General features: G+C 44.4%; 1 protein-coding gene across 3 annotated transcripts in view; it reads left to right on the forward strand.

The window, feature by feature from the left end:
- TEAD1 (TEA domain transcription factor 1) overlaps window positions 1-15,824 on the forward strand; it is a 244,540-nt gene that overhangs the window by 184,129 nt on the left and 44,587 nt on the right. For all 3 annotated transcript variants that reach the window (XM_077453592.1, XM_077453593.1, XM_077453591.1), the window contains one exon: window positions 11,007-11,141. In XM_077453592.1, coding sequence (XP_077309718.1) covers window positions 11,007-11,141 — 135 coding nt within the window. The remainder of the gene's footprint in view (window positions 1-11,006; window positions 11,142-15,824) is intronic.

Genomic DNA, 15,824 nt, shown 5'->3' on the forward strand with positions numbered 1-15,824 from the left:
GGACGGAGAAGTAGAGGGTAGGAAAGTGCCCATTGTAACTACTATGCCTGGAGTTGCTTCTTGACCAATGCGTAGTTTGTAACTCATGACCAAAGAGACTTCTCATCCCATTCGGTCCTTTTTGTTTTATTTATTTATTAACTCCCCCTACACATTGACTGAAGAATTTTAAGTTAACCGGTAGCAGCAAATGCCCTTGACCTTTTTCATTCTTTGGGTCACAGTCCCCCCAAATTTTCTCCCATCAGTCCCAGTTGTCCCCTGTGCAGCCATGCTAGCTGCCACCATGTGCGTGTGCAGAGTCTCTTCTATTGCATGAACGTGCACACGCTTTTGGCACCAGGAGCATGCATGCAATGATCAGTAGTTTGGTGGTCAACTCACGCTGCCACGTTCCAGCTGTGCTGTCTAATGTCTGTGCCGAGCTTTACTAACCCTTTCATCGGCAGGACTGCCCAGCAGGGGAAGGAGTGGTGGCCCTTTTTTTTTTTCTTTGAACGCCCATGGTACGTTGGGCAGCATGCGGTCTGGCGGGCATTGATCTTTGGTGGGCCTGGCTTTGTGCAAGAGCTGCACTCGGCTGAGCAGACGAGCGCCGCTGGTAACGCGGAGCACGGTGGCCGACTTCTAACCACTCTTGCATCCCTGTCCGCGGACTCCACTGTCATCCATAACTCGGCATGCGTTGGGTGGCAGCTCCTTTTTTCTTTTTTTTCTCCAGAAGTAACACTTGCAACCGGTTAGTCTGTGTCAGCAGAAGCATGCTGCAGGCCTAAAACCCATTCGGGGGCCACGGAGAGCTGCGTTTAACCCCTTCCGCACCAGCAAACTGCAGCGAGGAATGGCTTGTTTGTGACCCTTTCATCTTTCTTGCTTTTTTTTTATTTTTTATTCATCTTTCAGATAGGGAAGGGATAGGCACATGGCAACATCCTGGATCCATATTCTGTAGCTAAGCCTAAGAAATGTTGATTTGATGACTGTCAGATGAAGCTAAATATAGTCCAGGTCGCTCTTCAACCCCCCCCCCCCCCCTTTTTTTTTTTTTCCTGTTCAATGAACAGTGGTGAAAGCTTTTGAAAAAAAAATTAAAATCCTTTTGAAGTGAAGGAAAGTCTTCAGCAAGGGGGGGCAACAAGATGTATTAATTACTAGTCATTAGGTAACAAGTCAGGACACCTCTGAATGTGCATTCTTCCCTCTGCCCAGTCATTGCCAGGCTGTGAAATAGTCACCTTTTGTTGCTTAATTCAGCCTTGTTAATACAGCGCTGAACGCGGCAACAATGGAGCCAGAGCTGGCCTTTTATGAAGCTGAAATGGCATTTTTTTTCCCTCTCATACTAGGCCCTAATTATTGCCTAAGCTAATCACTGAAACATGTGATGCTCCAGTTTCTGAGGAACTACAAGCCGCAGCGTGTCCTGCTGGAGAGATTGGAGGTTTTTTTTATCCCCGTATAGTGCCCTGTCATTGGTATCAGTGGGAGGAATAGTGCCCCGTCATTTGTATCAGTGGGGAGGAATAGTGCCCTGTCATTGGTATCTGTGGGGGTAAATAGTGCCCCGTCATTGTTATCAGTGGGGAGGAATAGTGCCCCGTCATTTGTATCAGTGGGGAGGAATAGTGCCCTGTCATTGGTATCTGTGGGGGTAAATAGTGCCCCGTCATTGTTATCAGTGGGGAGGAATAGTGCCCCGTCATTGGTATCAGTGGGGAGGAATAGTGCCCCGTCATTGGTATTAGTGGGAGGAATAGTGTCCTGTCATTGGTGTCAGTGGGAGGACTAGTGCCCCGTCATTGGTGTCAGTGGGAGGACTAGTGCCCCGTCATTGGTGTCAGTGGGAGGACTAGTGCCCCGTCATTGGTGTCAGTGGGAGGACTAGTGCCCCGTCATTGGTGTCAGTGGGAGGACTAGTGCCCCGTCATTGGTGTCAGTGGGAGGACTAGTGCCCCGTCATTGGTGTCAGTGGGAGGACTAGTGCCCCGTCATTGGTGTCAGTGGGAGGACTAGTGCCCCGTCATTGGTGTCAGTGGGAGGACTAGTGCCCCGTCATTGGTGTCAGTGGGAGGACTAGTGCCCCGTCATTGGTGTCAGTGGGAGGACTAGTGCCCCGTCATTGGTGTCAGTGGGAGGACTAGTGCCCCGTCATTGGTGTCAGTGGGAGGACTAGTGCCCCGTCATTGGTGTCAGTGGGAGGACTAGTGCCCCGTCATTGGTGTCAGTGGGAGGACTAGTGCCCCGTCATTGGTGTCAGTGGGAGGACTAGTGCCCCGTCATTGGTGTCAGTGGGAGGACTAGTGCCCCGTCATTGGTGTCAGTGGGAGGACTAGTGCCCCGCCATTGGTGTCAGTGGGAGGACTAGTGCCCCGCCATTGGTGTCAGTGGGAGGACTAGTGCCCCGCCATTGGTGTCAGTGGGAGGACTAGTGCCCCGCCATTGGTGTCAGTGGGAGGACTAGTGCCCCGCCATTGGTGTCAGTGGGAGGACTAGTGCCCCGCCATTGGTGTCAGTGGGAGGACTAGTGCCCCGCCATTGGTGTCAGTGGGAGGACTAGTGCCCCGCCATTGGTGTCAGTGGGAGGACTAGTGCCCCGCCATTGGTGTCAGTGGGAGGACTAGTGCCCCGCCATTGGTGTCAGTGGGAGGACTAGTGCCCCGCCATTGGTGTCAGTGGGAGGACTAGTGCCCCGCCATTGGTGTCAGTGGGAGGACTAGTGCCCCGCCATTGGTGTCAGTGGGAGGACTAGTGCCCCGTCATTGGTATCAGTGGGAGGAACAGTGCTTCATATCATTGGAAGCTCCAAGGGCCAGATAAAGGCTAGTAAAGGGCCGCAGTTTGGAGACCACTGACAGTGCTGCTGTCGGCTGTGCCCCCTGTGCTCCTTCATTCAGAGTGGGGGGGGGGCATGTTCTAATAAAGGAAGTGTGTTACTGGCCAGACCGCCAGTTGAAAACACAGGAAATAAAAGCCTAAAAGAAAACTAATGTAGACACCACATCTAATGATCGGTATTCTGCACTATATGACATTTTTGGTTTGGGGTTTAATACTGCTATAAGGAAGGTCTTCTGTATGTTTCTAGTGCATATACCCCCCCCCCCCCTCTGCCCCGCACATCGCGGGAATGTAACTGTCACATTGTGCCCTCCACCAAATTGTCAAACCATCATTATGGCCGGGGGGGTCATAACTGTTCACATGGGCAGCACCATGGCAATTGAAGATCAGACAGAGTCCAAGATGGCGGCTTCCTTGGCCGAAGAGGGAGGGTTTAGTTTCCGCTTTAACGCAAGTTTCCTTTTAGAAATTCCTAAGCTGAGGGCTGTAAATCATTGAACTTTCCCCTGGCAACACCATAGATTAGTCGCATTTCTGCCGCTCTTATTTCTATATGCAATAATTCAGTGGAAATTGCTTCTTTTTTCTTTTTTTTTTCTTTTTTTTTTTTACCAAGGGTATTAAGAAAATGTTTCAGCTCTGTGTTTTGTTACTTTGTATCTCTTCTTCTTCTTCTCTTTCCTCCTCTTTGTTGTGCGTAATATGATTTTTTTTTTTTTTTTCCGTTGTCAAGTGTTCTCAATGTCGTAGACTAAGCCAAACACCATAGATGTTACCCTGTAACTGTCGGATCACAAGGAATATAAAAAGCAGAAGGCCGTGTGCATTTTATTATCATTATTATCATCTCCTTTTCTTATCAAGACTGCAGGATAAAAAAAAAAAAAAAGTGACAAAGGAGTCTCTGTAGAAGTGCCGGCATTCGCGTGTCAATAGCTTGAACCAACAGGTCCTTGCTTAAGAAAGATGGTTTTATAAACATACATGACTGTGCTGACCCCCCATACTGTATGTTTATGTACTGAGAAGACAATTCCCGTTCGAATCTTTGGTGGTCGGTGGACAATAGCGAAGAGCGATCTGATCCGCCGGTCAAGTCTGGTCTGCAGAAACAGCCATTTATGTTTACGGGAAAGGGAATGTATATCCTGTTTGCCGGTCTTCTGATCAGCATTTTACATATATGACTGGCCTTGGTGTGTAAATCTCATTATAATGTAGACTTATATCGTATGAGAGGCTTGTTTTTTTTTTTTTTTTGTTTTTTTTTTTTTTGTTTTTTTTTATATTCAAGTTAAGCCTTGGTTTTCATGTCTGAAGGAAGATCTGTGTTTGATGACCCCCCCATTAAGATCTTCAGTGACTCACTATAGACTAGTGGAGCCTAGAAACCCCCCCCCCCCCCGACGACAACTCTAAAGACAAGACAACAGTAAAGTTAGCCCAATTTTTAATTTTTTTTTATATTCTGAAAGATAACGTTACGCCGAGTAAATTGATACCCAACATGCCACTCTTCAAAATTGCGCCCGCTCGTGGAATGGCGTCAAACTTTTAGCCTTAAAAATCCCCATAGGCGACGTTTAAAAAAAATTCTGCCAGTTGCATGTTTTGAGTTAGAGGAGGTCTAGAATTATTGCTCTCGCTCTACCGATCGCGGCGATACCTCACGTGTGTGTTTTGACCCCCAGTTTCATATGTGGGCGCTTAGACCCAGTTACTTTTTTTTTTTTTTTTAACGTTCATTGCATTATGGTGGTCGCCTACGTCACTCCCAACAGTTTAACCACTTAAAGACCAGGCCTCTTTTTCAGACTCGCTGTTTTACAGGTTAAAAACACGTTTGTTTTTTTTCTAGAAAATGACTTGGAACCCCCAAACATTATACTTTTTGTAACACTCTAGAGAATAAAATGGCGGTCATTGCAATACTTTTTGTCATACCGTATTTGCGCAGCGGTCTTACAAGCGCACTTTTTTTTTTAGGGGAAAAAAATACTTTTTTGAATAAAAAATAAGACAACAGTAAAGTTAGCCCAATTATTATTATTTTTTTTTTATATTCTGAAAGATAACGGTACGCCGAGTAAATTGATACCCAACAAGTCACTCTTCAAAATTGTGCCCGCTCGTGGAATGGTGTCACACTTTACCCTTAAAAATCTCTATAAGCGACGTTTAAAAAAATTCTACCAGTTGCATGTTTTGAGTTAGAGGATGTCTAGAATTATTGCTCTCACTCTACCGATCACGGTGATACCTCACATGTGTGGTTTGACCCCCAGTTTCATATGTGGGCGCTTAGGCCCAGTTCCTTTTTTTTTTTCTCTTCTCGTGTGCCCCGTTGGAGAGCCGCTCTCCCTCGGGGGCACTCGTGCGGGCGCGCTCCCATGTCCTGCTCCCGTGTCCATTGACCCAGACAGCAGGACTCTGCCCCGTCCCCACGTCATTTGGATTTGATTGACAGCAGCGGGAGCCAATGGCTGCAACTGCCATCAGTCTATCCAATCAGGACCCGAGATTGGCTGGAGCTGGCGTGCAGTGAAAAACCTTGCGGGTTTACAGCCCCTTTTAAAGGAAGGGGGTCTCCAAAAATGTCAGCCCTCCAAGCTGTTGAACTAAAAAACTTTCAAAATCTACAATATTTAAAGTGGTTGTAAAACCCTCCATATACCCAGTGAAGTGACCGGCCCCAGGTGATGCACAGAGATTAAGCAAACACTTCAGTAAAATAATAAATAAGTTGTACCCGTTCTTCTCTACATCCGTTCAAAGTGCTTTTATACAGCTTGTCTGAGCTTTCAGAAACTCTAGTCTGAGTGAATGGCAGATCTGTAACTAGCAGATTGGAGCACCAGGACTTTAAGTTTTAATGTTATCACACACCTAATTTAGATTTTTTTTATTCTATTTTTTTTAAAAGTGTGTGATAACATTAAAACTTAATTTTAAGGTTTTTTTTTTTTTAAGTTTTAATCTCATCACACACTTAATTTTAAGTTGTTTTTTTTTGTGTGTGTGATGACATTAAAACGTAAAAAAACAAAACAAAAAAAAATTAAAATTATGTGTGTGATAACATTAAAACGTAAAAAAACAAAACAAAAAAAAATTAAAATTATGTGTGTGATGGCATTTAAATGTTACGTTCTATGCCACCTGTAGACTAAATTAGAAAATCTCAGATCTAGATCAGCAAAAATTCCCAATTACAATCTTTTAGACTTCTATGTTGTTTTAAGACCCCTTTCACCCTGGGCTGTTTTTCAGGCACTTTAGCGCTGGAAATAGCCTCTGCCAAGTGCCTGAAATCCGCCTCCCATTCATTCAAGTATGACTTTTCACACTGGGGGGGGGGGCGGTGCGCTTGCGGGACCTTCCGAATAGTCCTGCAAGCAGCTGTAATTAGCGCTTCCAAAACTCCCTGTCGAATGGTATGCGCTTCGGAAGCGCCTGAAAATCGCTTCAGTAGCGCCGCAACACTGGAGTTTTTAACCCCCTTCTTTGGGATTAAAAGTGCCCCGCTAGTGGCCGAAAAATTACACTTAAACAGCGCTAAGACCCCCTTTACACTGGGGCCGCAGCCGCGTTGGCGCTAATGCACCGATCGTTTTAGCGGCGCTTTTTTTGCTGTTTAAGGGGCTTTTTCTTTGGCCGCTAGCAAAGAAGGGGTTAAGAACTTCCTTTGTTACGGCACTTCCAACGTGCTTTTCAGGCGCTTCGGAAAGCTGCCCATTCATTCCAATGGGCAGGGCATTTTGGGAGCAGTGTATAAAAAAAAAAAGTGCCCCGGCCTTAATTCAGATAAATCAAGACAAAACCTACATTGGACCGCACTCCATGGACTTTAGAGGCATAACATCAATGTGTTAAATATTAATACAAACTTTATTAAAAACAAAAGATGGCAGCATCCTGCACCCTTATGTTAGGGTAAGTTATGGTAGGGGGGGGGCGGCTCGTGGCACCACCATAACCGACATAAGGGTGCAGGATGCTGCCATCTTTTGTTTTTAATGTGATCTGAATTACTTTTTAACTGTGCATTAATAAAGTTTGTATTAACATATTGGTGTCGTGCCTCTAAAGTCCATGGAGTGCAGCCCATTGGATGTGATGTCCGCAGCCCCAACGGACTCGGGCTTGCCTTACACCTGTGGAATTTAACTTGAAGGTTGGCAGTTTCAGAACCTTCGTTCAATTATCTTAGACTTAAAGGGTACAAGTCAACCATTGGGGTTTTGACCAGAGCAGGCAAACAAAATCAAGGAACATGAAGGGGGAAAAAAAAATGTGGTGGAATCTAATGAGAAGCAACAAAATTGTTGAATACGCTTCTGGCCAGGAAAAATCATAACTAGTCTTGGGCACATTCACGTGTCAAAGTTTAATCCATAAGTAGAAAGTTTTGTTCTACAAAAATCAAGACATTGACATGGCATTCTGACAAAAAGTAATTTGAAATTTACTTGAGTCCATGAAGGTGCCTTCAAACGGTCGGGGGGAGAATTTTTTGTTTTTTAATACTTTCTCATACAAACAAAATTCTACAGGTGTAAGGCCAGCTTCAGAGCCGTCATTTAGGAGAGATAACCTATATACTATAGTATTACCCTTCGCCCCTCCCTTTGGCTGCTACATAAGCCACTACATAGGGAGAAGCATGGGAGCTAGGCCAGCATAGATGGCAATTAGACACTCCCAGAAGAGGGCTATGTCGTCAAAGAAAGAGGGCTGAGCAACCTGGGTTATGCGCCACCTAAAGGTGAATGGACACTGGCAGAAACGGACAGGAAGTCCTCCCCTACATAACCCCTCCCATACAGGAAGTACTTTACTTTTTCTGCCAGTGTCCGAAGGTGATGGTCACAGGTGTGCATCTCTCTGCTAAAACACTGCTATGTGCTCAAAACGGTTCCAGTAGGGAACAAGAGTTTGGCGCTTTCTGGATCCATTCGTACAGCTAAAATGCTCAGATGGTACTCGGGCCCTGCAGTGGTGGAAAAGGTCAACCTGTGGGGATTGCCTTTAACGCACCTATTGGCGCTGGACCCTGCACATATGGAACTCTGCACTGTAATGACTGACCAAAGTGTTCCCAGTAGGGTGCTATACAGGTCCAGGGTAGTGGAACCCAAGAAAGGGGGGGGGGCCCGAGTGCCTGAGGGTCTACTTAGACATTGCCCGCCATGATTATTTATGGGGGGGGAGGCTACAAGTAAGCGTTTAAAATGCTTGATTTTTCCAAACTTTAAATTCTACTCAAATACGAAAGTATGTTTGTTGTCAGGTGTTCTATAACCATGCCATGTGGCGTTTTTAGCTACGCTTCTTTTAAATATTTGTAGTAGACTCGGAAGGGGGGGGGGTTGTTATTGTTTACACCTTTAATTTCACATTTACTACAGATCTGTTCAAAGAATTGTACAAATGTAGGTCATAATTATGATGCTGGAGCCTTACATAATATTTTATTATAGATTACATAATATATATTATTAATGTATAATATTGTATGCCAAGAAGCTGTAAGCTTGGTCACAAGTCTTCCCCTCGTAAAAAATCAATGTGATTTCTCATCTGAGGTTCTTAGAAGCTTCTGAAAATTTGATAACGTAGCACAGAACTCTGTTTCATACTCGGCGGACCTTAGCAGATGACTTGGTAACCTGCAGGGATGTTGGTAATTGCCCAGAATCACGACCTCCGATATTTATCAAAGCCTCGACAGCAAACCCTTACCAACACAATGTGACAACTGGAAAAAAAGGAAGCTTGAGTCAGAGGTAGTTGCTTTGGGGTGACTGAAAAACGTTCTTCCTTCGTAGTTTTATGAACAAGGCTCCAAAGTCATTTCTACCAGCCTCCTGCCGCAACGGTCATCTGCTTTTTATGTCCTTGGTAACCAGATGTGTGTGATGTTTGGTGTTTTTTGTCTTACACAATTCTTTTAACACGCTATTTATATTGTACCCAGGTGACAAACATGGTAAGTTGATGCCCCCTTCCCAGTCCACCACTTGTGACTCTAGTTTGCTTTGGCACAGTGTTTGGCTATTGGCTTTAGTCTGTGACCCCAGCTTGTGCTACCTTACCCTAAAGAACATGATATGAAAGAAAATGGTTTTCAGGGCCATCACTACTATCAAGGGGCAGGGCGTGACGCCCAGTATCTGACTAGTGTCACTGAGCAGTGGCTTGGCCTATACAAGCATGCAAGCCTTACCAGCATGGTCATTACCTGCCTAAAAGTTGAACCCGCTTAACGACTGCTTTGGTGTGTTTACCATCATGCACCGTTGTCCAGTACTTGGGCATACATGGCTGAACGACCCTTTCCTGTAGCAATACATATGAGTATAGAAGAGGCAGGGTGCAGGTAGCACAGTCTGGCAATAGATTGATATTCATAAATACCTAAACCATTTAACTCCTACCGGACACCTACGCACCAGTGTTTGTATAAGCTCGTTTCACGACGCATCACATCACGGTGGCATGAGTTTCTAAATTCACCAGTATAATTTCTGTCTTTGGTTGGGCACAATAAAGTTGGTGTTAAGTACTTTTAATGATCACACGAATCGTTTAAGAAAATTAGTTCCCAACTGTCTTTGATTTGGAGGGAATGTTCCTCCTTTGGAACCAAACCCCTTTGCCCCCATTTCCTCCTCATTTGTCCCTCAGATTGTTTTGTTTTCATGTTATTTTCTCCTAGGACTCATTGGGTTTGAAGCGGAGGCACCTACCTAGAGGATTTGTTTTTTTTTTATTCCCCCTGTGGTCCATGATAATATGACCCATTGCTTTTGATTTTGGATCCTTTTTGAGAGGACTGTATTAACGTTTTGAAAATTGTGTAGGGTTTATGGGTTTAACCCAAGTTTTTGCATTCCATTTCTTGGCGCCGTCACTATACTGGGGTATATAGTGTGAGATATATATATATATATATATATATATATGTATATCTAACTCTAATAGTGTATATATACTACACTAGCGCCAACAGTTTGCTCAGGACTTTACATTATAAAGGGAGACAGTACAGCTCAATACAAGAGGGTTAGGAGGGCAAGTGGAACACAAGTTAATAACTGTGAGGGATAAGCCAATGGGAGGATTAAAAGTTTAGCTGTGTGGTGAGGGTTGGATAGGCTTTTCTGAAGCTTTTGAAGATCACCTAAAAGTGGGCAGAGTAGGAGTCAGCTGAACAGACAGAGGAAGGAACTTCCAGAGGATAGAAAAGGCTCTGGAGACAAACATGGGAAGAGAAGACCAGGGATTTATAGACCTTTGAAGATGAGCATGGGAGGAGAAAGAAAAGGGATATATAGATTCATTGTAAGCATTGCATATTACATTTAACATTTTATTCAACCTCTACATTATTATTGCATTTCTTTTTCTTGAGAGTCGATATAGTTTGAGCTAGGTGGTGCCACCAGGGCTGTCTATGGCTCGAGTTATGTCCGGTTCAGAAGTTATTGGCCACAATTTTAGCCATGTGTGGCCGGCCATCTTTAGTCCGTCCCCGTGATTTATCAGGGAGATGCTCCTGTCAGGTGTACAGACCTGTCCTACTTCAATGAAGAGAGCGCAATCACGTTTACGTGGTGTTGACCTTGGGAAGAAAAACAGTTGGCAAATTTGGTTCTCAGATATGTCCTTCACAAGCTAAACATCTCCTGCTGAGTTTTTCCTTCAGATTTACCAAAACCATATAATATGAGGTCAAACCTTAGGCGTTTCAATTTCTATGCAATCAGGCAGGCCCTTGCGCTACATGGTTTTGGTAAACCTGAATGAAAAGCTCAGCAGAAAAACTGATAGTGTGTATGGGGCTTAAGTGCTTTGTGACCTTAGCTGTGTGATCTAGGGTCACGTGTTGTTTTTTTTTTTTGGCCTGATGCCTCGGTGATGTGTATAGGGAACTGTTGTGTCCCTGGTGCGTGTAGGTGTCCCGTACCACAATCAGACATTTAACAATTTGAGAGTGGGGCTCTACAATAAGCTACCGATTTTTAGATCAGGACCCCACACAGCTGCATGTTTTTTGCTTTTCTTATGTTTAATATCCACGCTTGTAGCTGCGCAAAAAAAAAAAATAAAACCTGACTGTCTGCACAGAATTCAGTAACTGCATGCTAACTGTTATATTAAAGGATCAAACCGCCAAGGACAAAGCACTGCAGCACATGGCGGCCATGTCCTCCGCTCAGATTGTATCCGCCACTGCCATTCACAACAAGCTGGGCCTTCCAGGGATTCCTCGCCCGGCCTTTCCTGCTGCACCCGGGGTAAGTGTCTGCTCAGGGCTTCCTACCATGGTTTTGTCTCTGGTTATATGGTTAAATAGGTGGGGGGAAAAAAAAAAAAGACCGATGTCCAGCCTCTTAAAATCTTCAGCAGTGTAGTGGAAGGTAAAACTACAGTATGACGTGACTTTGGCCATTTTTACTTTAAAGGGGGAAAAGAAAGCCCTCCTGTTCCAATAAAGTAGCCACATCGTTTCTCGAAATCGAGAGCCTCCAAACTATGGCATGTGGGCCAAATTCGGCAAGCTGCAAGATTTTATGAGGCCCTCTGATGTAAGAGGGGGCCCTTATGTAAAGGGGGGGGGAATTCTCATGTACAGTATAGGGGGCTTCAATGGGGACTCTGATGGGCTCAAGTTCATTTGGATTTTTTTTTTTCCTAAGACCTCATTCACACTTGGCGGTTTGGAATTGTAGATGGAATCGCCGTGATTCTGACTGCAATTCCAAATCGTGTGGCAATCTCTGCAAAACGTGCAATTGGCTGCCATTCATTAAAACTACTTTACTTTAAATTTGGTTTGTTCATTTATAAAAAAAACTGATTTTGTTTTGATACATAAAGATTTATATAATGCACAGCATGTCCTTGTAGTGAAATTTTTGGAGACCCCTGCTCTAGATCAGAATATTGCCATACCAAGCTTTAATATTGGCCGTTTTTGTAGGGCAGGTCAAAGATTTACCACTACTGTAAATATTAATAATTCCTTCCCACGGTGAATGGTAATATCTCCTATTTTCTGTTCTCTGCTAATATTTCCTTGACTTTTATACAGTCCTCCTGATAAAGTTCATTTACCGAATCTTTACATTGACCATAGATATTGTTTTCAGATTATTTAGCGTAGTTCATGTATAGCTATACTGTGCTTGCAATGGCAACAATGGACAAGGCCTTCTGGAAATCCAATTGAAAATAAAAAGTCACCATCACTCCAAAATGTTTTTTTTGTTTTTTTTACAAATTACTATTTAAAAAAAAAAAAATTTGTGAAAAGATGATGTCCTATATATAGCAAGACAGTATTGTGACAGAAACATACCCAAACCCATGGCTCCGCTCCAGACTTGCTCCTTTTCAACCCACACAGACGACCCAGGAGCTGGCTACCACAGCCCATCTCCACTCTTAATCAGGAGTAGGGATGAGCCGAACACCCCCCGGTTCGGTTCGCACCAGAACCTTCGAATGGACCAAAAATTCGTACGAACTTTAGAACCCTATTAAAGATTATTGGACTCGAACGTTTGAAATCAAAAGTGCTCATTTTAATGGCTGATATGCAACAGACAACACCAGCAATAAAGGGGTATCTTCAGGTGTATACTGTGCTGGAGGCACACAACACCCACTAACTCCTGCAGATGCCTGTATTAGAGAACACCAGCAAAAAAGGGTAGATATATGTGTATACTGTGCTGGAGGCTCACAACACCCATTAACTCCTGCAGATGCCTGAGAAAAGAACACTGTCCCTGCCTATCTAGTTCCCTGCACGCCGGAACACACTACACAAGGCCGCCGCGCTGGCGGCCTTATATAGTGTAGGGGCAGGGCGTGTACTAAACCCCCTGAGCTATAATTGGCCACAGGCATCCTGCCTGTGGCCAATTATGGCTCTCCTCACTGCCGGTACTGTGATTGGCCAAGCATGAGGGGTCACAGTGCATGCTTGGCCAATCATGAGCCAGCAATACACTGCGATGTCGTAGTGCATTGTGGGCCGTTCATGCCACAAGAATTTGGTGCGAACGGTCCACAAAGTTTCTGAATTTGCCGAACAGACGAACGGCCGATGTTCGAGTCGAACACCAAGCTCATCCCTAATCAGGAGTAAACATAAGCCGCACTCCAAAACTGAGCTCTTCTATCTGTAGTTCATTTGTCGAATGATGAAAACTATGTACCATTAATGTCCCCACCTGAAACCAGCTTGACGCGTTTCACCACTGCTGGCTTGCTCATAAGGATAAAGGAAGACTTCCCCCTATCCTTGTGAGCAAACCAGCGGTGGTGAAACACGTCCAGGAAGGTGGTTTCGCGTGGGGGGACATTAATGGTAGACAGTTTTAATCTTTTGACAAGTTAAATCTAGAAATAAGAGCTCGGTTTTGGCTTATGTCTTGTCTTTTGGCTTATGTTTACTTTCGAAAGACAGCTTTTAGGTCTCGCAAGGGTCCCTTCTACAAGGCAGCATAGTGACCAACATTATGTCGTCTTATTTGAGGGACCTTTTCGAGGCTCTGAAACATCGGCTTGCTAATCATGTGGCAAGATCCATTCACATTAGTATTGGTCAGGTATTATAACCAAGGAGACAGTTAGTTATTTTTACACTTGGTTTTCTCCACAAGGTGCAATATTCCCCCATTGCTAATTACACAGCTTATAGCAGGATAATGACAGTCAGGGCTGGGCTGGTGTTGAATGAACGTACAGACCATTATTGGTTAGACTAGATGGATGCCTTTTTTTTTTTTTACCTAACTATATTAAGACCAAGCTGTCCAGAAATAAAGCAGCATGGGTAGGCACAAGCTGTCAGGAATGCTTGCAGTGGTCACCTTTTAATGACCGCCTAAAACTGCTCAAGCGTCCTTGATGGAGTTGGTCCCCAACCCTTCGAATGGATCAGCATGTAAATGTAAAGACAATGTTTAGCGGTATGTGAAATAACAAGATGTGTCCCATCATGACATGTATCAATTGCAAACTGTTATCAGAATACAGTTATCAGCAATAATGATTGTGGTACTCTAAACCAATCTGCTCTGCCACCTAATTATTTTCAAGTCAAAATCCTGCCTGTGTGCCCCTCAGAACCTAGTTTTACTCTATTCACGGTCTGCTCCCAGATTGGACTAATTACTTTTAAATGTGTAACATGGCTGACCAGATTGCTTCAAAGTTGTTGTAACTGCATAACAACTTTCAGGAATGTATATTCTCCAATGGCAGTGGCCAAATATTCAATATGCTCACCAGCCTTTCTCAACCTTAGTTCCTCCAGGGGTTGCTGTGGGTCCTTGGGGAGAATTTTCTGCCTCTCAGATAGGTATCCATTATTACCTATCTATAATGGGTGAAGTCAATTCTTCCACTGACCACAATTGTAAGAGGATTCTTCTTTAATTGACCACCATTGTAGGCATTGTAAGAGGGTCCCAATATAGGAGGGTCCTTCTTCACTGACCAGCCAGAAAAAGAGGGTCCTTTTTTCTCCACTAACCATCAATAAATGGGTCTTTTACCCACGGACCACCAATAAGGGGGTCTTTTACCCACGGACCACCAATAAGAGGGTCTTTTACCCACGGACCACCAATAAGAGGGTCCTTTACCCACGGACCACCAATAAGAGGGTCCTTTACCCACTGACCACCAATAAGAGGGTCCTTTACCCACTGACCACCAATAAGAGGGTCTTTTACCCACTGACCACCAATAAGAGGGTCCTTTACCCACTGACCACCAATAAGAGGGTATTTTACCCACTGACCACCAATAAGAGGGTCCTATTTCCACTAACCACCAATAAGAGGGTCCTATTTCCACTGACCACCAATAAGAGGGTCCTGTTTCCACTGACCACCAATAAGAGGGTCCTGTTTCCACTGACCACCAATAAGAGGGTCCTATTTCCACTGACCACCAATAAGAGGGTCCTATTTCCACTGACCACCAATAAGAGTGTCCTATTTCCACTGACCACCAATAAGAGTGTCCTATTTCCACTGACCACCAATAAGAGTGTCCTATATCCACTGACCACCAATAAGAGTGTCCTATATCCACTGACCACCAATAAGAGTGTCCTATATCCACTGACCACCAATAAGAGTGTCCTATATCCACTGACCACCAATAAGAGTGTCCTATATCCACTGACCACCAATAAGAGTGTCCTATATCCACTGACCACCAATAAGAGTGTCCTATATCCACTGACCACCAATAAGAGTGTCCTATATCCACTGACCACCAATAAGAGTGTCCTATATCCACTGACCACCAATAAGAGTGTCCTATATCCACTGACCACCAATAAGAGTGTCCTATATCCACTGACCACCAATAAGAGTGTCCTATATCCACTGACCACCAATAAGAGTGTCCTATATCCACTGACCACCAATAAGAGTGTCCTATATCCACTGACCACCAATAAGAGTGTCCTATATCCACTGACCACCAATAAGAGTGTCCTATATCCACTGACCACCAATAAGAGTGTCCTATATCCACTGACCACCAATAAGAGTGTCCTATATCCACTGACCACCAATAAGAGTGTCCTATATCCACTGACCACCAATAAGAGTGTCCTATATCCACTGACCACCAATAAGAGTGTCCTATATCCACTGACCACCAATAAGAGTGTCCTATATCCACTGACCACCAATAAGAGGGTCCTTTTTCCACTGACCCCCCAATAAGAGGTTCCTATTTCCTTTGACCACCAATAGGAGGGTCCTTCTCCCACTGACTACCAATCTAAGAGAGCCCTATTCCCTTTGACCACCAATCTAACAAGGTCTTCTTTCCACTGATCACTAATGTAAAGTGGGTTGTCCTTCCACTGACCACAAGTCGGAGGGCCATCCTACTGGCCGCTTAATTGGCCACCAATTAGAGGCAACACTACAATTTTCACTGTG

Source organism: Lithobates pipiens, unplaced genomic scaffold (assembly GCF_037356315.1).
Source record: "Lithobates pipiens isolate NorthernLeopardFrog02 unplaced genomic scaffold, aLitPip1_a1.2 Scaffold_24, whole genome shotgun sequence".
NCBI lineage: Eukaryota > Metazoa > Chordata > Amphibia > Anura > Ranidae > Lithobates > Lithobates pipiens.